The following is a 21,858-nucleotide window of genomic DNA, read 5'->3' as shown; positions in this document are numbered from 1 at the left end:
GGCAGCCAGAGGTACTGTTAACTCCTGCTTCTTGGGGGGTCCAGGACCATGCTTTTTTCCTGGTGACTTTTTCCAGTTATTAATGAAGATAATAATAATGATGACACTAATAACAATAATAATATAGGGCATCTGTTACGCCCTTCTATGTGCCAAGCACTGAACTAAGCTCTGGGGTAGGTACAAGATAATCCGATTAGACAAGGGTCAAGAGGGAGGGAAGAGGGAAGTCGCCCTGTCAATCAACAGTATTTACTGAGCGCTTACTATGCGCAGAGCCCTGCATTAAGCACTTGGGAGAGTCCAATACAACAGAGTCAGCCGACCCGTTCCCTGCCCACAAAGAGCTTACCAGAAGCAGACCAACTGTGCAGCCTGAAGGACGTAGATCAGGTATGAGGATGGACTTCTAGACTATAAGCGACGTGTGGACAGGGAACCTGTCTACCAATTTTGTTGTCTTGCACTCTCCCAAGGGCTTAGTATAGTGCTCTGCCCAGAAAGCGCTCAATAAATACCACTGAGGGATTGAGGGCTTAGTGGAGGGAGCACAGGCTTGGGAGTCAGAGGCGGTGGGTTCTAATTCCAGCTCCGCCACTTGTCTGCTGTGTGACCTCGGGAAAGCCGTTTAACTTCGCTGTGCCTCGGTGACCTCATCTGTAAAATGGGGATGAAGACTGTGAGCCCCAGCTGCGGCAACCCAATTACCTTGTATCTACCCAAGTGCTTAGAACAGCGCCTGGCACATAGTAAGGACTAAACAAATACCATTATTATTATTATTATTATTATTATCATTAAGCGGGAATTGAGCAGCTCGCACCCGCAAATCAGGGAGGAAGTGAGGGCGACTGGCATGGCTGAATTAACTCATTTCCTATGGAGCGATCCGGCATTTATGGTCCCGGGATAAGGGGCTGTTCAGAGTGACCACTTTCGTGGTCTGGGGGGGAAACTGGCCATTGTCTGTGTCCAGGACCCAAAGGCTATCTTCTGGACAATGGACTTTTCGCACAATTCAATCAATCAATCGCATTTATTGAGCACTTACTGTGTGCAGAGCACTGTACTAAGCGCTTGGGAAGTACAAGTTGGCAACATATAGAGACGGTCCCTACCCAACAGTGGGCTCACAGTGTAGAAGGGGGAGACAGAGAACAAAACAAAACATATAAACCAAATAAAATAAATAGAATAAATATGTGCAAGTAAATAGAGTAATAAATATGTACAAACATATAAACATATATACAGGTGCTATAATAATAATGATGATAGCATTTATTAAGTGCTTACTATGTGAAGCAGCAGCATGGCTCAGTGGAAAGAGCCCGGGCTTTGGAGTCAGAGGTCATGGGTTCAAATCCAGGCTCCGCCAACTGTCAGCTGTGTAACTTTGGGCAAGTCTGCTCTGAATGCCAGACTGACAATAAGTCAACAGGCAAATGGGTCAACATGGTCAATAGCAGAGCTTGGCCTTGAACTCAGACCTCCTGGCTTCTTTCCTTCATTCAGTCGTATTTTTTGAGCCGCTTACTGTGTGCAGAGCACTGTACTGAGCGCTTGGAAAGTACAATTCGGCAACAGAATTTCCTCAATGCTTGGTACTCCCTTATTGATTAACCCTTCCAACCCACGTAGGGAAGCAGCGTGGCCTAGTGGGTAGAGCCCGGGCCTGGGTGTCAGAGGGTCATGGCAAGCCACTTCACTTTTCCGTGCCTCAGTCACCTTATCTGTAAAATGGGGATTAAGACTGCGATCCCCTTGTGGGACAGGGACCGTGCCCAACATGGTTTGCTTGTATCCACCCCAGCGCTTAGTATGGTGCCTGGCACATAGGAAGTGCTTAACAAATATCACAATAATGGAAAGAGCCCGGGCTTTGGAGTCAGAGGCCATGGGTTCAAATTCCGGCTCTGCCAATTGTCAGCTGTGTGACTTTGGGCAAGTCACTTAACTTCTCTGTGCCTCAGTTCCTTCATCTGTAAAATGGGGATGAAGACTGTGAACCCCCCGTGGGACAATCTGATCACCTTGTAACCTCCCCAGCGCTTAGAACAGTGCTTTGCACATAGTAAGTGCTTAATAAATGCTATCATCATCATCATTATTATTATTATTATTATTATTCTTACTATTAGAAGAAGAATAGAAAATATGGAAGCAGTGTGGCCTGCTGGAAAAAACACAGGCCTAAGAGTCAGACGACCTGGGTCCTAGACCCAGTTCTGCCACTTCCCTGCGGTGTGACCTTGGGTGAGTCATTTAGCTTCTCCATGCCTCAGTTTCCTCACCTATAAAACGGGGTTCAATACTTGAACTGTGAGGCCCCACCCAGAACAGGGACTGGGCCCAACCTGGTTACCTTATATCTACCCCAGCGCTTAGAACGGTGCTTGACACATAGTCAGCGCTTAACAAATACCATTAAAATAAAAAAAAGCCCCACAGCTTTCACACTCAAAACAAGCAGCCTCGGCAGAATTGTGGAAAAGTGAGGGCACGGTGAGGGGAAGGATAAAGAGAGGACACTCAAATCCAAACAGCTCGAAAAACGCAACAGGCAGAGGATGTCGCGGTGAGTCATTTACCATGGACTTGGTAGAATGCATGTTGCTGGACATGGACTGGCTCACATAAAAGAACTACAAAACAAAGATAAAACAGCAAAATAAATCACACCCTAGAACGCAGAGCCAAGCGGAGAAGGATGAAGTGGAACATCAGAGGAAAGCGGCAGAGGAGAGCAGAGAAGCACAAAAAATTACAAAATCAGTCCATCACCGAAAACATTTCATTTTTCCACGCCCCCATCTGCCTCAAACCTGGGGCCTAACGGCCGGAGACTTTTTATCAAGGCAGAGATTTATCGTGATTTTGCAGCCCATCTCTCAAGATGTGGCACCGGCACAGCTCAGGAGCTGTCGTTGCCATGCCGGGCTGCTGGATTAACCATTACCGTTAGCAAAACAGACGACCCCGAAGCCAGCGTACTGCGTTTAATCAACTCAGAGCCGACTTACTTGGCAAACGGCTTCCTCTACTCAGTCATAAGCTATCGTCAATCAGCGCACTATCCTAAGCGTCTGGGAGAGTACAAAAGAAGAGAATTCTCGGACACGTTCCCTGCCCATAATGAGCTTATAGGCCTGGCTCTTCATTTTCATTCAGTTAAGCATAAATCCTGACAGAGGCTAGAAGCCAAGTTCATTGTGAGGCCTGGTTAAATGTCCACGGTCTCAATACATTTTCTTCTAAAAGTGACCCTCTTCTTCTAGGTCGGAGCGGCCAAATGTGAAAGCTCTAGACGTCTAACCTGGTTGGAGATCGTGGGAATGAGCGAACGCTAATGCACCACCTCTGTAGCCTTGGCTTCAGGGTCCAGAAGGGGAAACTCTTTAGGGCCACTGACTCCAGAGAACTCGTCTGGCAACAGAATTTAGGTTACATAGTCGTGTTGCCAACTAATGACTGGGCAAAGGAAAGTCCCTGGAAATATTTAGAGGGGGAGTGTCTCGGGTTTCAAAAAATGTCTTCAGTTACTTGGTTAAATTTAGTTAAAATGAGATTTAAATTCTAAAATCCCAGGGTTCGGTCTCTCTCCCTCCTCTCCATGCATCACCCAGGCCTCCTGTACCTCTAGATTCGAGGCACGATGGAGAAGCAGAGTGGCCCTAACGGGCGCAGCACGGGCCCAGGAGTCAGAAGGATCTGGGTTCCAATCCCGGCTCCGCCATGTGTCTGCTGTGTGACCTGGGGTAAGTCACTTCACTTCTCTGGGCCTCAGTTCCCTCATCTGTAAAATGGGGATTAAGACTGTGAACTCTACGTGAGTCCAACCTGATTAACTCGTATCTACCCTAGCGCTTAGTACTGTGCCTGGCCAATTATAAGGGCTTAACAAATACCACAATTATGGAAACCTAGGCTCCTAGAGGGCAGGAACTGTGTCTTTTACTAACCCTCTATTGTACTCTGGCGCTTAGTGCAATGCTCTATCCATTGCAGGTGCTCAAGAAATACTGCTGATTGACCCACTGACCTAACCTGTCCCCTTGCCTTCATGCTCGCCTTTCCTCTCCCACCCCCTTCCCCCTTTCCCCCTCTCAGATGGGGCAGAGAGCTCGGAGGGAAGACAAGAGGGAAGACGGGAGCGTATCTCATTATTTTGGCTCACGGATCTGCGAGCCCAACCTCTCCATCACAACTCTGCACTTAAACTTCACCCCCTAAGTAGAGCCGGAGAGAAGCCTGCATTTCCCCTCACTCGCTGATATTTCTTTCCCTCTTGATTCTGGATTTGTGTCCACGTGAGGCCTTGTCTGACCCTTTAGAACCTACTTAGGCAGGTTCTAGGTCTGGCCGATGCCAGGTTAGCACGCGGTACGCGATAAACTTTAAATAACAACGGGAGGAGGCCTGATCGGTTGGCGCCGTTCCCTAGAGGCCGTTTGACAAGCAGAACTGCTCCATAGGCTTGAATTATTAAAAGTCCCTGGATGGTTAGTGTAATCAATCAAATTCACATCCCACATTTGAGTTGGAAAGAAAGCCAGGCAAAAGTAGCAAACTTTAAAAAAAAAAAACAGCTCAACGCATTTCACCTGATCATCGGCACTAAACCGCCTAGCCATCTGCAATCAAGAATAGGTCATGCAATATAAAATGGTTTCAAAATGGAAGTATCCTGCATATCGTTTCTACAACAACCTCCTGTGTTAGGGTGCACCCTTCCTGCCCCACCCCAGAGGCTCGGAGAGTAGATTGGGAAGTCGCACAAGATGGATGGAACTTTTTTTTTCCCCTTTCTTCTGCAACCAGTTGGCCAGGGCCAAAGCATCTGATTTCCAGGGGGCAATTTCTCAGTGTGAAGGTGAACTGGATTAATACCTACAGAGAGGAAACTCTCCGGCTTTTGCCTGAGAATGTGAAAAATAAGGGCTAGTGGATCACCACTGCCTTCGGCCTCCTTTGGCCGTTGGGGCAACCCTCTGCTTAGCACAAACCTGGGAGCTGACCACTCATTTCCACTGTATTTCTTGGATCAATGCCCACCCCCACTGCCCAATGCTAGTGGCCTGGGGTGCCCTTTTGGGATCTCCCTCTTGGGCTAAAGGCATCACCCAGCTAAAGAGGAGTCACGGGCATCTATCCCCCCACCCCAACACTCCCCACCACCAGCCATTTTCACCCCAGGTATTCACTGGACTGTAAGCTCGTGACGGGCAGGGAATGCGTCTTTGTACTGTACTCTTCCAACCGCTTAGTACAGTGCTCTGTGCACAGTAAGCGCTCGATAAACAAGACTGACCGGCTTACAGGTGGGGAACTAAGATACAGCTCGGAGGGGCAACCGCGAGACAAAAAAGAGTCGGGAGAACATCCGTGGAACAGACGCACCTTACAATAAGTGGAAGCGGAGGGCAGTGATAAGATATGCACAATTCCACACCCCCCTCTGAGCCCTGCTGCTGGTGTGGGTGAGAGGGACGTGGAAGTTGCATTCAGAAGGACGGAACCAACAATATCTAAATGAACAAATACGTGCGGGGGATTCTTCTGAGGCAGCCATTCATTCATGGGTTTTCATAAAAGTGAAGACACATAAACGAATTCTGCTGGATGTGGGGTGAGAAGAGGGGGCAGAATGCTTTTCTCCAACCCCGTGTGGGCATCTAAGATTCCCGCTAGGCCGTGATCCGCGGAGGAGACCTGGTCCGGGGAATGTAAAGGCTGGAAATGGTTTGTTCCTGGGGAGCCCGGGACCAAGAGGAGCAAGGGTATTAAGGGCAGAGGCCCTTACCTGTTTCATCTCACTCCGGAGCCGACTGATACCGCTCCTTTCTGTTTTGGTCGCTCCGGTGTGTCCCACTTCATGGATCGAAATAGCAGGGCTGGACGTAGAGGAGTGAAGAGGTCGCACTTTGAAAGAGAAAAAGAAAAGAGAAAAGGGAGAGGCACACGTTTAGAGACAGAAACAGACGATGTTTTTAAGGGGCTGTCAGTAGTGTGGGGTCAGTACATACAGGGAAAAAAATATTATTTAGCCTGCTGAGCGTTTGCTGGGTTCCCACAGCTCTGGATTGGATGTCCTATGGAGAAAATGGATGAGCAGATAGAAGGCTGTATATTCTGAAGGGATCCAGGTGACAGGCAAACACTTGGCCACGAACCCAAAACCCCAAACACTCAGAACAGGATGTTTTTTGAATTTAAAGGGAGGCAGCATCATCTACTGAAAAGAGCCCGGGCCCGGGAGCCAGAAGGACCTGGGTTTTAATCCCGGCTCCGCCACTCATCTGCTGTGTGATGTTGGGCAAGTCGCTTTGGAGAAGCAGCGTGGCTTAGTGCCAAGAGCACGGGCCCAGGAGTCCGAGGACGTGGGTTCCAATCCCGGCTCTGCCCCTTGTCCGCTGTATGACCTCGGGCAAGTCATTTCACTTCTCTGTACCTCAGTTCCCTCATCTGCAAATTGGGGATTAAGACTGTGAGCCCCACACGTGAGACAACCTGATTACCTTGTTTGTATCTACCTCAGCTCTTAGAACAGAGCTTGGCACATAGTAAGTGCTTAACAAATACCATACTAATTATTAGCATTACGGGACTTTCTCTGTGCCTCAATTACCTCATCTGTGAAATGGGGGTTAAGACTGTGAGCCCTATTTGGGACAGGGACAATCAATCAATTGTATTTATTGAGCGCTTACTATGTGCAGAGCACTGTACTAAGCGCTTGGGAAGTACAAATTGGCAACATATAGAGACAGTCCCTACCCAACAGTGGGCTCACAGTCTAAAAGGGGGAGACAGAGAACAAAACCAAACATACTAACAAAATAAAATAAATAGAATAGATATGTACAAGTAGAATAAATAAATAAATAGAGTAATAAATATGTACAAATATATATACAGGTGCTGTGGGGAAGGGAAGGAGGTAAGATGGGGGGGATGGAGAGGGGGACGAGGGGGAGAGGAAGGAAGGGGCTCAGTCTGGGAAGGCCTCCTGGAGGAGGTGAGCTCTCAGCAGGGCCTTGAAGGGAGGGATGTGTCCAACCTGATTACTCTGTCTCTACCACAGCACTTAGTATAGTGCCTGGCACACAGTATGCGCTTAAAAAATATCAAAAACCAACAAACGACAACAAAAAAGACTCATTCCCTATAAATGAAAGTCTTCTGGAACAGAACAACAACTGGATTTTGGGTAATTAGCCCAGTGTGTTTCCCAGAGCCAAACACGGGCTTCTAGGACGAGAAACTAAGAGTGATGAGATCCTACCTTCTAGGAAAGCTACAATTCTACTTCTTAAAATAGGTGAGGCAGCAGGTATCACATAAGAAACCCACTGCTTTGAGAGTCTGGGCTTAATTCTCCTCCTTCCCCACCTGTTGTCACGCCAAGTCTGCGTAATGTACTCTCCCAAGTGCTTAGTACAGTGCTCTGCACATAGCACGCACTCAAAAGATACCATCGTTAGTATCAGACCTTAGTACCAAGGTCTGCACCTAGTAAGAGCTCAATAAATATGATTGATCATTCATTTATTCAATCGTATTTATTGAGTGCTTACTGTGTGCAGAGCACTGTACTATTGCTTAATTATATCGATCAGTTCTCACCTGCAGGTGGAGAGTTATTGGCCACATGATTCTGAACAGGATTTGTGTTAGAAAGGACATACCTCCCCCCACACCGGTACTCATCCAACACCAGTCTCGGATACTCACCGCTCCTTTCAACCCCAAACTCTTTTCCACTTAGAATGTGGTGCAGGAGATTCTTCATGTCAAAAGGGCTAAGGTTCATCAAACTTTCAGAGGCTTCTTCTCCTGGAAGGCAACACGTTTTTCAAAGGTCAGACTTGTGCCCGGTAACTACAAGGTGTGAGGGGAAGGACGCTTCAAGGTTTTAGCTGTACTAGAAGGCCTCCCTTATGTGTCAGTTGGAAAAACAGTGAGGTAGACTCCACCGCTTTTGGACTACAGACGGGGAACTCTCGAGAGTAGGTGGGTTAGGGTAAGAGGGACTATGGAGGTGGGGAAAGGGGAGACCAAAGGGAGAGGTCTTCGTGTGGCTCACTTTCCATGGTGTATTTTTAAAAGGACATATTTGGGGGGAATACTTCCCTCAGAGTGTGAGCTCCTCGGGGGCAGGGAACATGTCTTATGCATCTGAGGAGCAGTGTGGTCTACTGGACAGAGTCCGGGCCTGGGAATCAGAGGACATGGGGTGGAATCCCGCATCCGGCACTCGTCCGCTGTGTGATTTTGGGCAAGATACTTCACTTCTCTATGCCTTAGTTACCTCATCTGTAAAATGGAGATTAAATCATCCTCCCACCAGGTTGGACCGTGAGCCCCATGTGGGGCAGGGACTGTGTCCAACATGATAAACTTGTTTTTACCCCAGCCAGCACTTAAAACAGTGCTTGACACATGTGTGTTTAACAAATACCATAAAAACAAATTTACCTGAGAAAATAATTAGTTCTCCAGAGTTCCCCGTCCTAGCTCAAAAACGCCACAGACCCAGGGAATCATAATGGGGTCCCTGAATGGGGCCTTATTTAGGCTCGTGCTGGCCAGGAATGCTAACTGCCAATGTATTACGATTGGATCATTTTACTTCCTACGGATCCCAAGTCTGACGAGCCCTAGGGGGCCTGCGTCAAAACTCACCCACGGATGCTGAGCCGGGCTCAGACAATTCTCAGCTCTGAGGGGGTTTCCACTCGGGGAATGGGGGAAGTGTGGCCACAGGGATGCTGCTATCCACACCTGGATCTCTTTGTCCCCTGCGTTACGCACGTTACACACCCCAGAAGTCCCAGGGGCAGACGCACCACATTCAGGGGTGCCTCCTCTGAGGGAATCCAATGCTTTTCTGATTTGGCCCGTTCCCAAAGCAAGCCCAGTCTGGAGGCTGGATGCCGGAGGCCCAAGGTGGTTCCAGGGCAGCCCCGGCTCTCCGTTTCCAGCTCTAACCCAAAACCGAAGGACGAAACCGTCCTCGTACGATACTCCCCACCCGGATGCGATTTGGGGACACAGGGGCAGCAGCTCCCTTTGAGGTCCGGGAGAATGCCAAAGCCATCCTTCCCCTCGTTCAGTCAGTCAATCGTATTTACTGAGCACTTACTGTGTGCAGAGCACTGTACTAAGCACTTGGGAGAGAACAATGCAACAATAAACAGAGACATTCCCCGTCCACATCGAGCTTAGAGTCTAGAGGGGGAGGCACGCATTAATTGAAATAAATTAATTATAAATACGGCCATAAGTGATGCGGGGCTGGGCGGGGGGGATGAATAAAGGGAGCAAGTCAGGGTGACGCAGAAGGGAGTGAGAGAAGAGGAAAGGAGGGATTAGTCAGGGAAGGCCTCTCCTCTCCACTCGCTCCTCTCCTACGGGGGAAGCTCTAGATCGTGTCGTGTCCAGGGACGCAATTGGCAGGAAGGAAGCAAAAACTGCTTTCCGAAGCCCATACAACAATGCGCTGCACTCAGTGACTGCTCACTTGTTACTAATCCTCCTCCTCCTACATCTACAGATTTATTCAGAGTTTCAGGTTTGAATGGAGGAGATGGGGCAGGCCACTAGAAACGGGATTCTATCCTACAGAAGGCACTCCAGGGAATATTAGGTAAGCGCTCAATAAATACCGCCGATTGACGACTGATCCTCTGCAGATCATTACACACCCAGAGTTCTTCTGTTTTCTCCTTCTAGCAAGCGCAGGGATGGAGATTGTTGTGGGCAGGGAATAAGCCCGTTAATTGTTGCAGTGTACTCTCCCAAGTGCTTAATACAGTGCTCTACACACAGTAAGTGCTCAATAAATACGACTGAATGAATGGAGGCAAAACACTCGGAGCTCAGCGGGACTGGAAGGAAGAGGGTCCACCCGTTTCCCTGAGACCCAGGTCACGCTGGTCTAAGCGTTCTCACCTGAGCAGTTCAGACTCCGGGCCAGCTCGGTGGCCATCACCTGAATGATCAGCCCGATGCGGAGTCTGAGCATCTCGACGAAGAGGCCGGGCTGGGAGCGCACGTACATCGCCAGGTACACCACGATTTCCTGGAGCGGGCAAGATAATAATAATAATGAATGATAATTAGGGTATTTGTTAAGCGCTTACTATGCGGCAGGCACTGTACTAAGCGCTGGGGTGGATACAAGCAAATTGGGTTGGACGCAGTCCCTGTCCCACGTGGGGGCTCGCGTTTTCCCCATTTTCCATTTCCCACGTGGGAGCTCGCATTTTCCCCATTTTCCAGATGAAGTAACTGAGGCCCAGAAAATTGAAATGACTCTCCCAAGGTCACTCAGCAGACAGCATTAGAAACCATGACCTTCTGACTCCCGGGCCTGTGCTCTATTGTCTGCAGCGTGCTGCTTCGGGCAGCAGTGCCCTCCCTTTTCCAAGCCTGCCCTGGCTGCCTTGGCTGGACCCTAGTACTCAGTACTGGGCTAGGCACATACTAAGTGCTTAATGAGTACCACCATCATTATTCTTAGTGCCCTACAGCCCCGTGGCCAATAGAAAGGAGCCTCACCTGCGTGAGAACTGCGATGCTGATGTCCTGTCCGCTGGCTTCATAGATTAGTTTAGTCAGCTCTTCAGGGGGAAGAGGGCTGAGGAAGACAACAAGGACTGAAGAGTGAAATTCATTCCAGTGCATTTATTGAGCGTTTACTGTGTGCAAAGCACCGTACTAAGTGCTTGGGAAGGCCCAACTCAACAATAAACAGTGGCATTCCCTGCCCACAACAAGCTCACAGTCCAGAGGATGTGCCATCTCTCTCCTTCTTACGCGTCTGCTTTCTTCTCGGCTTGCATTTTTCGTTGCTCCTGAAGCCAGCAGCTAACGAATGGTACCTGGTTCTCAATTCCTCTGCCTCCATCTCCTTGCCCATGCTGTTTTTTCCCAGCCTAGAGCCCCCTCCCCTTCCCCGACCAAATCCACCAGGTCACAGTCCTCTCTTTCTTCAAAGTCCTCTTGAAAGGGAAAGCAGCACGGTCTAGTGGAATAAGCCCAGACTTTGAATTCAGGGGACCTGGTTTCCAGTCTCAGCTTCACCACTCAACTGCTATGTTACTGTGGGCATGTTACTTCACTCACCTGTGCCTCAGTTTCCTCAACAGTAAACTGGGGGTTCAATATCTCTTCTCCCTCCTACTTAGACTGTGAGACCCAGTCCCTTAGACAAGGATTGTGTCTGCCCTGGTTAGCTTCTATCTACAAGAGCCCTTAGAGAAGTGCTTGACACATAATAAGCGCTTAATAAATACCGTTAAAAAAAAAGAAATCCCATCTCTTCTGAGAAACCTTCCTCAATTAATTCCCAACACTTGAAGTTGTGTGAACCTAATGGCCACCCTGAGACCGTACGTAATTTATGCTCCTCCTCAGCGTTTATGCACCTAATTTTTATTTGGCGATCACATCGCTACACCAACTGTTATATCCTTGTTCTTCCTCCTGCTCCCATTATTTTCAACCTATTTCTGGGTATGTTGGTCTGCCCTAGTAGATGGTGAGCTCCCTGAGGGCAGGAACACACATTTTGCTTCTGGTGTATTGTCCCAATGCTATGTCCTCTTTTTAGCGGCGTTCGTTAAGCGCTTACTGGGTGCCAGGCACTGTACTAAGCACTGAGGTACATAAAAGTGAACCAAAAGTTGGACACGGTCCAAACGGGGCTCACAGCCTTAAGCCCTGTTTGAAGGCCGAGGTAACTGAGGCACGGCAAATTGAGTGACTTACCCAAGGTCATGCAGCAGACGAGTGGGGGAGGCAGGATTAGAACCCGGGTCCTTCTGACTCGCAGACCAATGCTACACCCACTGGGCCACACTGCTTCTCGCATGCCCTGAGCTTTGGACTTAGGGGACTTTGCACATAGTAAGCGCTCAATAAATATGATTGATGATGATGACAGTCAACAAGGACCAATCAATCAATCAATCGTATTTATTGAGCGCTTATTGTGTACAGAGCACTGTACTAAGCGCTTGGGAAGTACAAGTTGGCAACATATAGAGACAGTCCCTACCCAACAGTGGGCTCACTGACCTGGCCACTGCGACTCACAAGCACAGGGAAGCGGTTATGTCTTCTACCGACTAAGAGTTTGAGCTCTGAGGGTAAGGCCCTTCCTCTTCATCACTCAGGCCCTTGGCAGGGCCAACTGCGGAGGGGGTACTTACGCGCTGATGATCTTCTCACGAGGCTCTGGCGGCAGGCCCACCGTGAGCTGCTTCTGGTGGGACAGGAGGTCGGTGCATGCCTGTCACGAGCAGGGAAGGAGGAGACAGACTGAGAGACAGGCCTGTGCCCAAAGGCCTTGCTGAGACACAACACTGCCCTCCAAACTGAACTCGGGGCGAGCAGAGGGGAAGCGTGGGGACCGATTTCACGGCCAAAGCCGGCTTGGATTTGCTGATTGCCAACTGGGTGGGTAGTTTTGACCTCAGTCGTTAAAACGTGGTGAAAACGGACCGAGGAGAAGGTCGTTTCAATTCCCGTTTACACTCTGATGACCGAAAAAGAACCCAGATTCCCTCTCCCTCACAGGTGTGTGAGTTGGACTTCCAGAGCTCCTCTCCCCAGGGACCTGAACCCGTCCTGAGAGTTTCCAATCAGGGCCAAGGAGCCCCGAAATAGCAGCTTTCCGGCCATTCTTTCTTTGAGATCCGTTCCGCTCACAGATCCCACTGCCCCATAAACTTTCTGCCCGCTTTTCTCCTCTGCACACAAAATGAACGGTATTTACTGAGAGGATGGAGGAAAGGAAAAAAGACAAATAATCCTCAGAATGGATGCCTGGCCTAGGGTTCAGGGGAAAGAACATGAATTTGAGAGTCGGAGCCGGCTCTGCCATTGGTTGCTATGGGACACGTGCGACTCAGTTTCCTCATCTGTAAAACGGGGATAATAAGACCTGCCTCATGAGGACCAAAATGAGGTCGGGAATGTGAAATTGCTTGGGAAAACAGAAGTGTCCTTCGTCTAAAAGATAGCGGGCCGTCGAGTGGACGGGTGGGCTCTTCCGTCAATTAGCTACCAAACGCGGGGAGAGGGGAGGGAAGACGGGGTTGGGAACGGGACGGCGGCAGACCTCTGCCAGGACTTCCACTTTCTTCCTGAGCATGCCGGAGATGTAGCGGACCAGGCCCCACTCCTTGTTCAAGCCTGCCTTGCAGTAGAGTTGACCGAGAAGGCTGTGGACGGTCACTCCGGCCTGTCCCGACAGATTCGTATCCCAGTGGGGGCCCCTGCCAGAAAAGGAAGAGACACCTCAGGTGAGAATGTGGCCTATCAACAAGGGACCCCGGGTTTCCAAGATGGGCTGCTTGTGGATCAAAAATGTCAAGGAGCACTCCCCTGAATTCCTGGGTAACAGGAAGGCGGTGCGGCCGTGCGGAAAAAGCATACTAGGAGGCAGAAGGAAACCAGTTTGCTGGGTGAGCTTGGACTAATCACCTCAGCTCTCGGGGCCTCAGTTTCTTCATCTGTAAGATGGAGATAAGACACCTGCTCTCTGCCTCTCATACTGAAGGACGGGGGCTGCGTTCTGCTCTGATTATTCTAGATCTGTCCCAACACTTGGCAAAGTACTTGGAACATAATAAATAATCATCACGATAATAATCACATGATTTTGAATGCAGCATCCAAGATAGGGATAATAGTTGTCACATATATAACCTGCTCACAATCCTCCCAAAGTCAACCGTTTACTTAGGAGAAGATAACGATGACACGCCTTAGCAGAACCATCAGATCTAGGCTAGTGTGGAAGGAACTGGGGAATGGCTACATTGCCTCTTGAGCAAAGAAGTAGCTTTGCGAATGAATCTGCAGAAATTGACGGATAAATCACCCCTTGGTGCTTCCTCCAGCACTCGGAACAGTGCTTGGCACATAGTAAGCACTTAACAAATACCATTATTATTATTACTCATGCTCATCACGTCTCTCAGGGATCTTTCGGGACTGTTTCGAGATGACACCCGAAAGGGGAAACATCGAGGTGACCGGCAGGAAGATGGCAAGCTCCTCTGCTAGACCGTATGCTCCTAGACAGCAGGGATCTTGCCTACTAATTCTAGGTCACTCTCCCGAGCGCTTCGTACAGTGCTCTGCCCAGAGCAGGCGCTCAACAAGTACTTCTGATCGTCACAGACACCGGCCAGGAGTGCCCGGCGTGGACTTACTTCATTACATAGAGGATGTACAATATATCTGCCTGGTCCTGGAGGGTGGGGCAATCCTTCAGCTGTTCGACTAGCTTCTGGCAATCCACCTCTCCGTGGGCATCTTTGGGCAGGGAGAGGGCAGCTTCAGGCGCCTGGGGTTCCAGAGAAAGAAATAAGCGAATGAAAGCTGCCCACCCTGGGCTTCGTGCTAAATGGAGGACAGGTCGCCTCACTCCTTGGACCCCAGGGCTGGCACCCTGAGCAACGTGGATCCCGCTTCTTGACGAGGTGAGAGACCGAGTCGGAGAGAGAATGAACACCAGGACGGAGGTCAGCGGGTGGACAGAAGAAAATAAAGAGAGGGATAGAGGAAGGCAGGTGGGGGTGGGAGAGAGAGAGAGAGAGGAGGGGGGTAGAAAGAGAGAGAGACATGGGAAATTCATTCTCTCTCTCTCTGCCACTAGAAACCAGGCTGGCACCCACTCACAGAGCCCTTTTGCGTACACTCAAAAAAAACCAGAAAAAAATATTTTTGTCCACTGAACATTTTTTCCTACAATGGAACCAGTTCCTCTTTGCCCATTTTCATGCCTGGACCAGACCAAAGCTTACTCAGCTTCAGGTGCTGGAACCAGGGGGTACAGGGAAGGAAATTCCCTCGGTTTCCCCCAACTGCCCCGAGGAATGGGCACTAGCAAACAAATTCACACAAGAGGTTGATTTCTGGTGCTGCTCCAAATCAGGACTGGTAACAGCAGGAGACCGTGACGTCCGGGGGCTATCCCAGTTAGAAGCAGAATGGCCCAGGGGACAGATTAAGGGCCTAGGAGTCAGAAGGCCTGGGTTCTAATCCCGGCTCCACCACTTGTCTGCTGTGCGACCCTGGGCAAGTCATTTCACTTCTCTCCCTTACTCTGCAAAATGGGAATTCAATACCTGTTCTCCCTCCTACCTAAGACTGTGAACCCCATGTGGGACCTGATTATCTTCTATTTACCTCAGCGCTTAGTATAGTGCTTGGCTTATAGTAAGCACATAAAAATTCCACAATTATTATTATTATTATTATTGTCTTTCCCAGGGATGCTGTTTGGGGGCTCGAGGTCCTGGACAGAGAGAGATACCGAGTCAGATTCACTGCATACTATCAGTTTCCCATTCTGAGTCACCGACTTTGGAGGGATTGGCTTAAACCTGAAGTTTGAAGCAGCACAAGGTGGCCCAGAAAATACATGACCCAAGCGACTGGATCAAATTATTGATGTATACTAACGGCTGCCTCCCCGTCTAAACTCTAAGTTCATTGTGGGCGGGGAATGTGCCTAACAACTTTGTTATATTATACTCTCCCAAGTACTTAATACGTGGTTTGCACACAGTAAGTGCTCAATAAATACAACTGATCAATGGTCGGAGCTTTTGCTTCCAAAGCTCACAATCTGCCAACAAGAAAAACTTGTGTTCCTTTTGAACTTATTCTTCTCTTCCAGCCGATAATCCCCCCCACATGGAAAAGACCACATAAGGCATGTTTCCCTAGAAACCGCGATGATTATTCCACGAGTGTTACCTTTGCCGCTAGCGACTGCGGAGAGTCAACGAGGTTCAGCGATTTCCGGTGAGTGCTTAAGACTGTTGTGGGCAGAGACACGGACACACCTGGAAAGTAAAACAGATTTGCGGGTTTTATTTCAGCGGACCCAACTGTTCACAGCAGAAACACGGCCCACGGCACTGTGTTAATGATTTGGAACTCTTTACCCTGCTACGGTGCACCCGAGAAAACACCCACACGCTGATCGCTGTTTACTAATTATTAAGAGGGATAAGTGGGGAAAAAAGAAACTCATTTCAAGAGACTTCAAGGAGATGGAGTCTATTTTCAGTGCTGAGGCCCCTCTGTTCTACCTCTGTCCCGGGCTCTGCTGTCATCACTTCTCCTACACTCATAAGCCATTATGTATTCCAGTAACTATTTCTAGCCGGGAGGCAGAATGGTTTGAGGGAAAAAGCCGGGCCCTGAGAGGCAGGAGAGCCAGGTTCTAATTCACCGCCCCGGGGTGAACACCACTGGCAGGGATGAGAGTGGGAATGCGGCTGGGCAACTTACTAGCACTAAAAACAATTCTTGTGCTCAGGATCTTGGCCCCCGAGGTTCTGTGATTGGGCCTAGGCTCAGCCTTCATTTAGGATGGGAGATTCTATCAGTTTCATCTCCTGCTGTGCAAATCATTTAACTTCTCTGGGCCTTAGCCTGCTCATCTGTCAAATGGGGACTGGAACATAGTATTCCCTCCCGCTGAGATCTGGAACCCCTCCCAACATCCCCAATTATTTTTTTTACAGTATTTAAGTGCTTACTTTGTGCCAGGCACTTTTCTAAGCGCTGGGGTAGACACAAGCTGATCAGGTTGGACACCATACATGTACCATATAAGGCTCACCGTGTCCACCCCCATATTATAGATGAGGTAACTGAGGCCCAGAGAAGTGAAGCAATTTGCCCAAGGTCACACAGTACACAAGTGGAGGGATCGGGATTAGATGAGCCCACTGTTGGGTACGGACTATCTCTATATGTTGCCAATTTGTACTTCCCAAGCGCTTAGTACAGTGCTCTGCACTGATGAATCAATCAATCAATAGTATTTATTGAGCGCTTACTATGTGCAGAGCACTGTACTAAGCGCTTAGGAAGTACAAATTGATGAACCCAGACCCCCCCTCTAATCCACTAGGCCACGCTGCTTCTCAACCCCACGTGGGTCAGGGCCTGTGTCTGATCTAATTCTTTTGCATCTAACCTGGTGATCGGCTCACGGTAAAACACGCAATAAATTCCACACCTGATGAATTCCTCAATCAACTCTAACCTCTAATGCGGGAGACTGTATCTCTGGGAATTTAATCATTCATTGTCGTATTTATTGAGCGCTTACTGGGTGCAGAGCACTGTACTAAGCGCTTGGGAAGTACAATCCCAGCTCCGCCGCTTGTCTGTTGTGTGACCTTGGGCTAATCCTTCTCAAGGTAGAGAAATTCAGTCCCGGGTGAACAAAACGTGCAAGCTTGGGTCTGGTGCAAGTCAAGAGTAGAAGGAGCTTACTTGGGCCTTCCAAACCCTTGGCCTTGGCCATCATGGACAGGATATCCCGGGTGGAGTGGACGGCACTGAAAAGGTGGTGGTCTTCCCCTGACTTCGAAAGGGGAGGAAGGTGGCACTTCAGCGCTGTGCTTTGCAGCATTTGGTTGATATACTGGTCAAGTTCATCTTGGCTTTCTGTTAACAAAACGAAACGGAGTTAGAAATTTCGATCACGCAGATTGTGCACGATCTGATTATCGCGTCTCTACCCCAGTGTTTTCCACAATGTTTGGGTATGCACTCAGTCAATTCCATTTATAACAATAAATACGTCAATATCAGTATTATAATGCTATCATCTTTAGCCCGCCCACGCCTATCCCAGATTTCCCGGTTCCATCGTGCAGAATTCCTATTCTCCAAATCCCTGCTTCAGATTGCTGAAGTGCAGGGGTTTTCTATAGACGACTGTCATTTATAAAATTCTTTGTCCAGCTTGGTTTGACAGACTTTCAGGCTGATGACCCGGAAGAGTGAAGACAGAGCGTTCACTTACTTAGAACTGCCATTTTGTCGCTGAGTCCAACCTGATAGACCTGTACCTGCGCCTACAACAGTGCATGCCACATAGTAAGCGCTTAACCATGCCGGAAAAATAAGAAGTCACTGCTGCTTCTGTTTTATGTACCTAACTGACTGTCATCCTATTTTCCCTGATCCACTTATGTTAGGCGGTACCTGGATTATAGCAGTCTTCCATATATCCCTCCAGTTCGTATTCGCTGTCGGCGACAGAGCTGTGTTCGCTGTGGTCGTCGAACAGTTTCTCATCGCAGTCTGAATCGAGGAATGTCAGGTGCGTGTAGAACGAGGTGGTGAGGAATTCGGACAGTTTCCCTAACTTTACCCTGTTGGGAAGAAAATCAGACCGCTTCATCTGTCTGGGAGTCACGGACACTTCACGGGGCCCTTCAGAAGTCCTGCCTGAGCCCTCTCTGTCATTTACTCACCAGGTCGTTTCCCAGGCTAGACCCGGGAGGAGAACTGGGTCCCCCAAAAGCCAAAAACTCAGCCCCTGAAATAAAGCAGCCCAAGATTCAAAGGACTGCCGCAGTTAGATTTCTGGCTTACTCTAGCTCTGCGCCTCCTTCTCCAAAAAGTCTCGGCCGGTTCTGAAAATTCATTAAGCCCTTAGTACAGTGCTCTGCACACAGTAAGCGCTCAATAAATACGATTGGATGAATTCATCATTCACTCATTCATTCGTATTTACTGAGCGCTTACTGTGTGCAGAGCACCGTGCTAAGCACTTGAAAAGTACAATTTGTCAACAAATAGAGACAATCCCTACCTAACAATGGCCTTACAGTCTAGGAAATGCCCAGGGCTTTGGTTTTGAAGCCCGGGAAGGTGCTTTGGGGACTGAGGTAGCTCCTGAATGACTATGCAGCAGTTCCAGGATTACAAATCTCAGCAGGTCTGTGACCCACACTCACTCAATTTGTGACATCAAGGAAGGATGGGCCCATATCAATCAATCAATCGTATTTATTGAGCGCTTACTGTGTGCAGAGCACTGGACTAAGCGCTTGGGAAGTACAAGTCGGCAACACATAGAGACAGTCCCTACTCAACAGCAGGCTCACAGTCTAGAAGGGGGAGACAGAGAACAAAACCAAACATACTGACAAACTAAAATAAATAGAAATGTACAAGATAAATAAATAAATAAATAGAGTAATAAATATGTACAAACACATATACATATGAAACCGTTTCTCTCCCGGGTCCATGTCTAGTGTCATTACAGACCTTGGTATACACTGTTGGCACACATAACTGCAGTGCATCTAGATTTCATATGCTCTGGAAGGAGAAAACACCAAGCTACAAAAGCCGCATGGTCTAGCGGGCAGAGCACAGGCCTGGGAATCAGCGGGCCTGGGTTCTAAATCCAGCTCCGCCACCTGTCTGCTGTGTGACCCTGGGCAAGTCACTTCACTTCTCTGGGCTCCAGTTACCTCATCTGTAAAATGGGGGTCTGTGAATCCCATGTGGGACGTGGGCCACATCTGACCTGATTAGCTTGTATCTTCCCTTCTTATGTATCAGCTTGAGAAGCAGCGTGGCTTAGTGGAAAGAGCACGGGCTTAGGAGCCAGAGGTCGTGGGTTCAAATCCCGCCTCAACCACTTGTCAGCTGTGTGACTTTGGGCAAGTCACTTAACTTCTCTGTGCCTCAGTTACCTCATCTGTACAATGGGGATTAACTGTGAGCCCCACGTGGGACAACCTGATAACCTTGTATCTACCCCAGCGTTTAGAAAGGTGCTTGGCACATAAGTGCTTAACAAATACTATTATTATTATTATTATTATTACCCCAGCGCTTAGTACAGTCCCCGGCACACACGAAGCACTTAACAGACACCATTCAATAAATTTAACAATATCAAAACCCTGACCTCCAGCGATCACTTTGGGCAGAAAAAATTACCTCGCTCCTCCAAAATATCCGTCCTCCAATTTGCGGACAGTGGCGAGCACGGCCGAATCGATGTCCGAGCCATCGTTCGCTACGAAAGGAGAATAAAATGGGTTATTAGTTTGTTCCTTTGTTAGTCTGTACACATCTATTCTACTTATTTTATTTTGTTAGTATGTTTGGTTTTGTTCTCTGTCTCCCCCTTTTAGACTGTGAGCCCACTGTTGGGTAGGGACTGTCTCTATATGTTGCCAACTTGTACTTCCCAAGCGCTTAATACAGTGCTCTGCACACAGTAAGCGCTCAATAAATACGATTGATTTATTGACTGATTGTTCCTGCACACGTTCAAGTCTTTAATTCCCTTTTTATAAACCGCCCAGTGTGACATGCTTCCTGATACCCAAGCGAAGGAAGACATTTAACAGGGGGTCGGTGATTCAGGCTCGGCTGATCTGACTGTAGGAGTCATTTTCCCAAGCGCTTAGTACAGTGCTCTGCACTTAGTAAGCGCTCAATAAATACGATTGATGATGATGATGATGATTTTGAATGTCACCGAAAAGGGCCCCAGAGGGGTTGTTCGGCGATCCTTGCCGGGGGAGAACCAGACCCGCAAGTCCCACAAAATGCACGTTTACTGAGCATGGTGTGAGTGACGGGGAACGTGACCGTGGGTCTTCCTCGCATCCTCCAGCAGGAGCAGAGATAAGCCAGCTCGATCCTGAGCATCTCCACGATCATCTGGTTGTCCAGGGCCAGGTAGAAGTGATGCTGGTCTGTGAACTGCAGGACAGGAAACAGCCGGTGCCACCAGTCAGTCAGTGGACCGTATTTACTGAGCGCTTACTCTGTGCAGAGCACTGTACTAAGCCCTTGGGAGAGTACAAAACAACAATATAACGGATACAATCCCGGCCCACAATGAGCTGACAGTCTACAGTGGGAGACAGACATGAATATTGTGCTATCTCACATCTGTTAAGAGATTACTATATGTCAAGAGCTGTTCTGGGGTAAATACAAGATGATCAGGTCTCACAGGGGGCTCACAGTCTACATAGGGGAGAGAATCCTCATTTTACAGATGAAGAAACAGGTACAGAGAAGTGATGTGACTTGCCCAGTGTCACACACCAGGCACATGGGGGAACTGGGATTAGAACCTGGCCCATAAGACATGGACTGTATTCAACCTGATTAGCTTGTACCTACCCTAGGGCTTAGTACAGTGCCTGCAAACTAGTAAGCACTTAACAAATACCAGTTCTAAAACAATTAAACCCAGATGCCCTGGCTGTTTCCATTAGGCCACTGGAGCTCCTCATATTAGCTTCAGTTGGGTGTTGAGGCTCCTTGCCCAAATTCAGTTTCCAAATCAGTCACCTTTACTGAGCGCTTATGTGCAGAGCACTATACTAAACGCTTAGGAGAGTACAGTGCAACAGAATTAGCAGCCACATTCCCTGCTCATAATGAGCTGACAACCTAGCGCATCAATCCCCACTGATCCCCTCTTGAAAAACGAGACCGGGATCAGCAGGTAACTTAAAGGTAAGCAGGAGCTGCAGTGACACGGTGAAGATATTGAGATTTCATGTGCTTTCACTGTTTTGCGCTTCCAGCCAAAGGGAAGACAGAATAGGCGCGGGAGAGCTGAAGTGAATGAAAATCACATTTTTCTCCTGGACCGGTGAAATGGTCTGCAATGACCATCTGAACTGAAACTAGTTATCAAAAATTAAAATACATTAAATAGAGAAGCAGCACGGCCGGGTGGAGAGAGCATGGGTCCCGGGAGTCAGAGAACCTGGGTTCTAATCCCAGCTCTGCTATGTGACCTTGGACAAGTCACTTCACTTTTCAGTGCCTCAGTTGCCTCATCTGTAAATGGGGATTCAGTACCTGTTCTCCCTTGTACTTGGATTGTGAGTCTCGTCTGGGACAGGAACTGTGTCCAACCTAATTGACATCTATCTATCCCAGTGCTTAGAACAGTGCTTGATAGACAGCAAGCACTTAACAAATACAATGATAATAATAAAAATAGCCCCTCAGCACTGATGTACACATCTATAA

At 48.6% G+C, this 21,858-nt stretch overlaps 1 protein-coding gene across 2 annotated transcripts in view; it reads right to left on the bottom strand.

Annotated features, from left to right (window-relative positions):
* PHKA2 (phosphorylase kinase regulatory subunit alpha 2) overlaps positions 1 to 21,858 on the bottom strand; it is a 65,448-nt gene that overhangs the window by 6,380 nt on the left and 37,210 nt on the right. The window contains exons 16-29 of one of the 2 annotated variants that reach the window (XM_038757086.1): positions 20,421 to 20,565; positions 19,792 to 19,870; positions 18,034 to 18,203; positions 17,317 to 17,490; positions 15,781 to 15,869; positions 14,229 to 14,362; positions 13,130 to 13,286; positions 12,219 to 12,298; positions 10,564 to 10,642; positions 9,955 to 10,084; positions 7,735 to 7,836; positions 5,804 to 5,922; positions 4,605 to 4,634; positions 2,592 to 2,645 (exon numbers count right to left, since the gene is read on the bottom strand). In XM_038757086.1, coding sequence (XP_038613014.1) covers positions 2,592 to 2,645; positions 4,605 to 4,634; positions 5,804 to 5,922; positions 7,735 to 7,836; positions 9,955 to 10,084; positions 10,564 to 10,642; positions 12,219 to 12,298; positions 13,130 to 13,286; positions 14,229 to 14,362; positions 15,781 to 15,869; positions 17,317 to 17,490; positions 18,034 to 18,203; positions 19,792 to 19,870; positions 20,421 to 20,565 — 1,542 coding nt within the window. The remainder of the gene's footprint in view (positions 1 to 2,591; positions 2,646 to 4,604; positions 4,635 to 5,803; positions 5,923 to 7,734; positions 7,837 to 9,954; positions 10,085 to 10,563; positions 10,643 to 12,218; positions 12,299 to 13,129; positions 13,287 to 14,228; positions 14,363 to 15,780; positions 15,870 to 17,316; positions 17,491 to 18,033; positions 18,204 to 19,791; positions 19,871 to 20,420; positions 20,566 to 21,858) is intronic. The other variant, XM_038757087.1, reaches the window with a different exon arrangement.

Source organism: Tachyglossus aculeatus, chromosome 15 (genome assembly GCF_015852505.1).
Source record: "Tachyglossus aculeatus isolate mTacAcu1 chromosome 15, mTacAcu1.pri, whole genome shotgun sequence".
Taxonomy (NCBI): Eukaryota; Metazoa; Chordata; class Mammalia; order Monotremata; family Tachyglossidae; genus Tachyglossus; species Tachyglossus aculeatus.
Note: the sequence above shows the minus strand (reverse complement) of the source record. Positions and strands in the feature narration are given on the sequence as shown.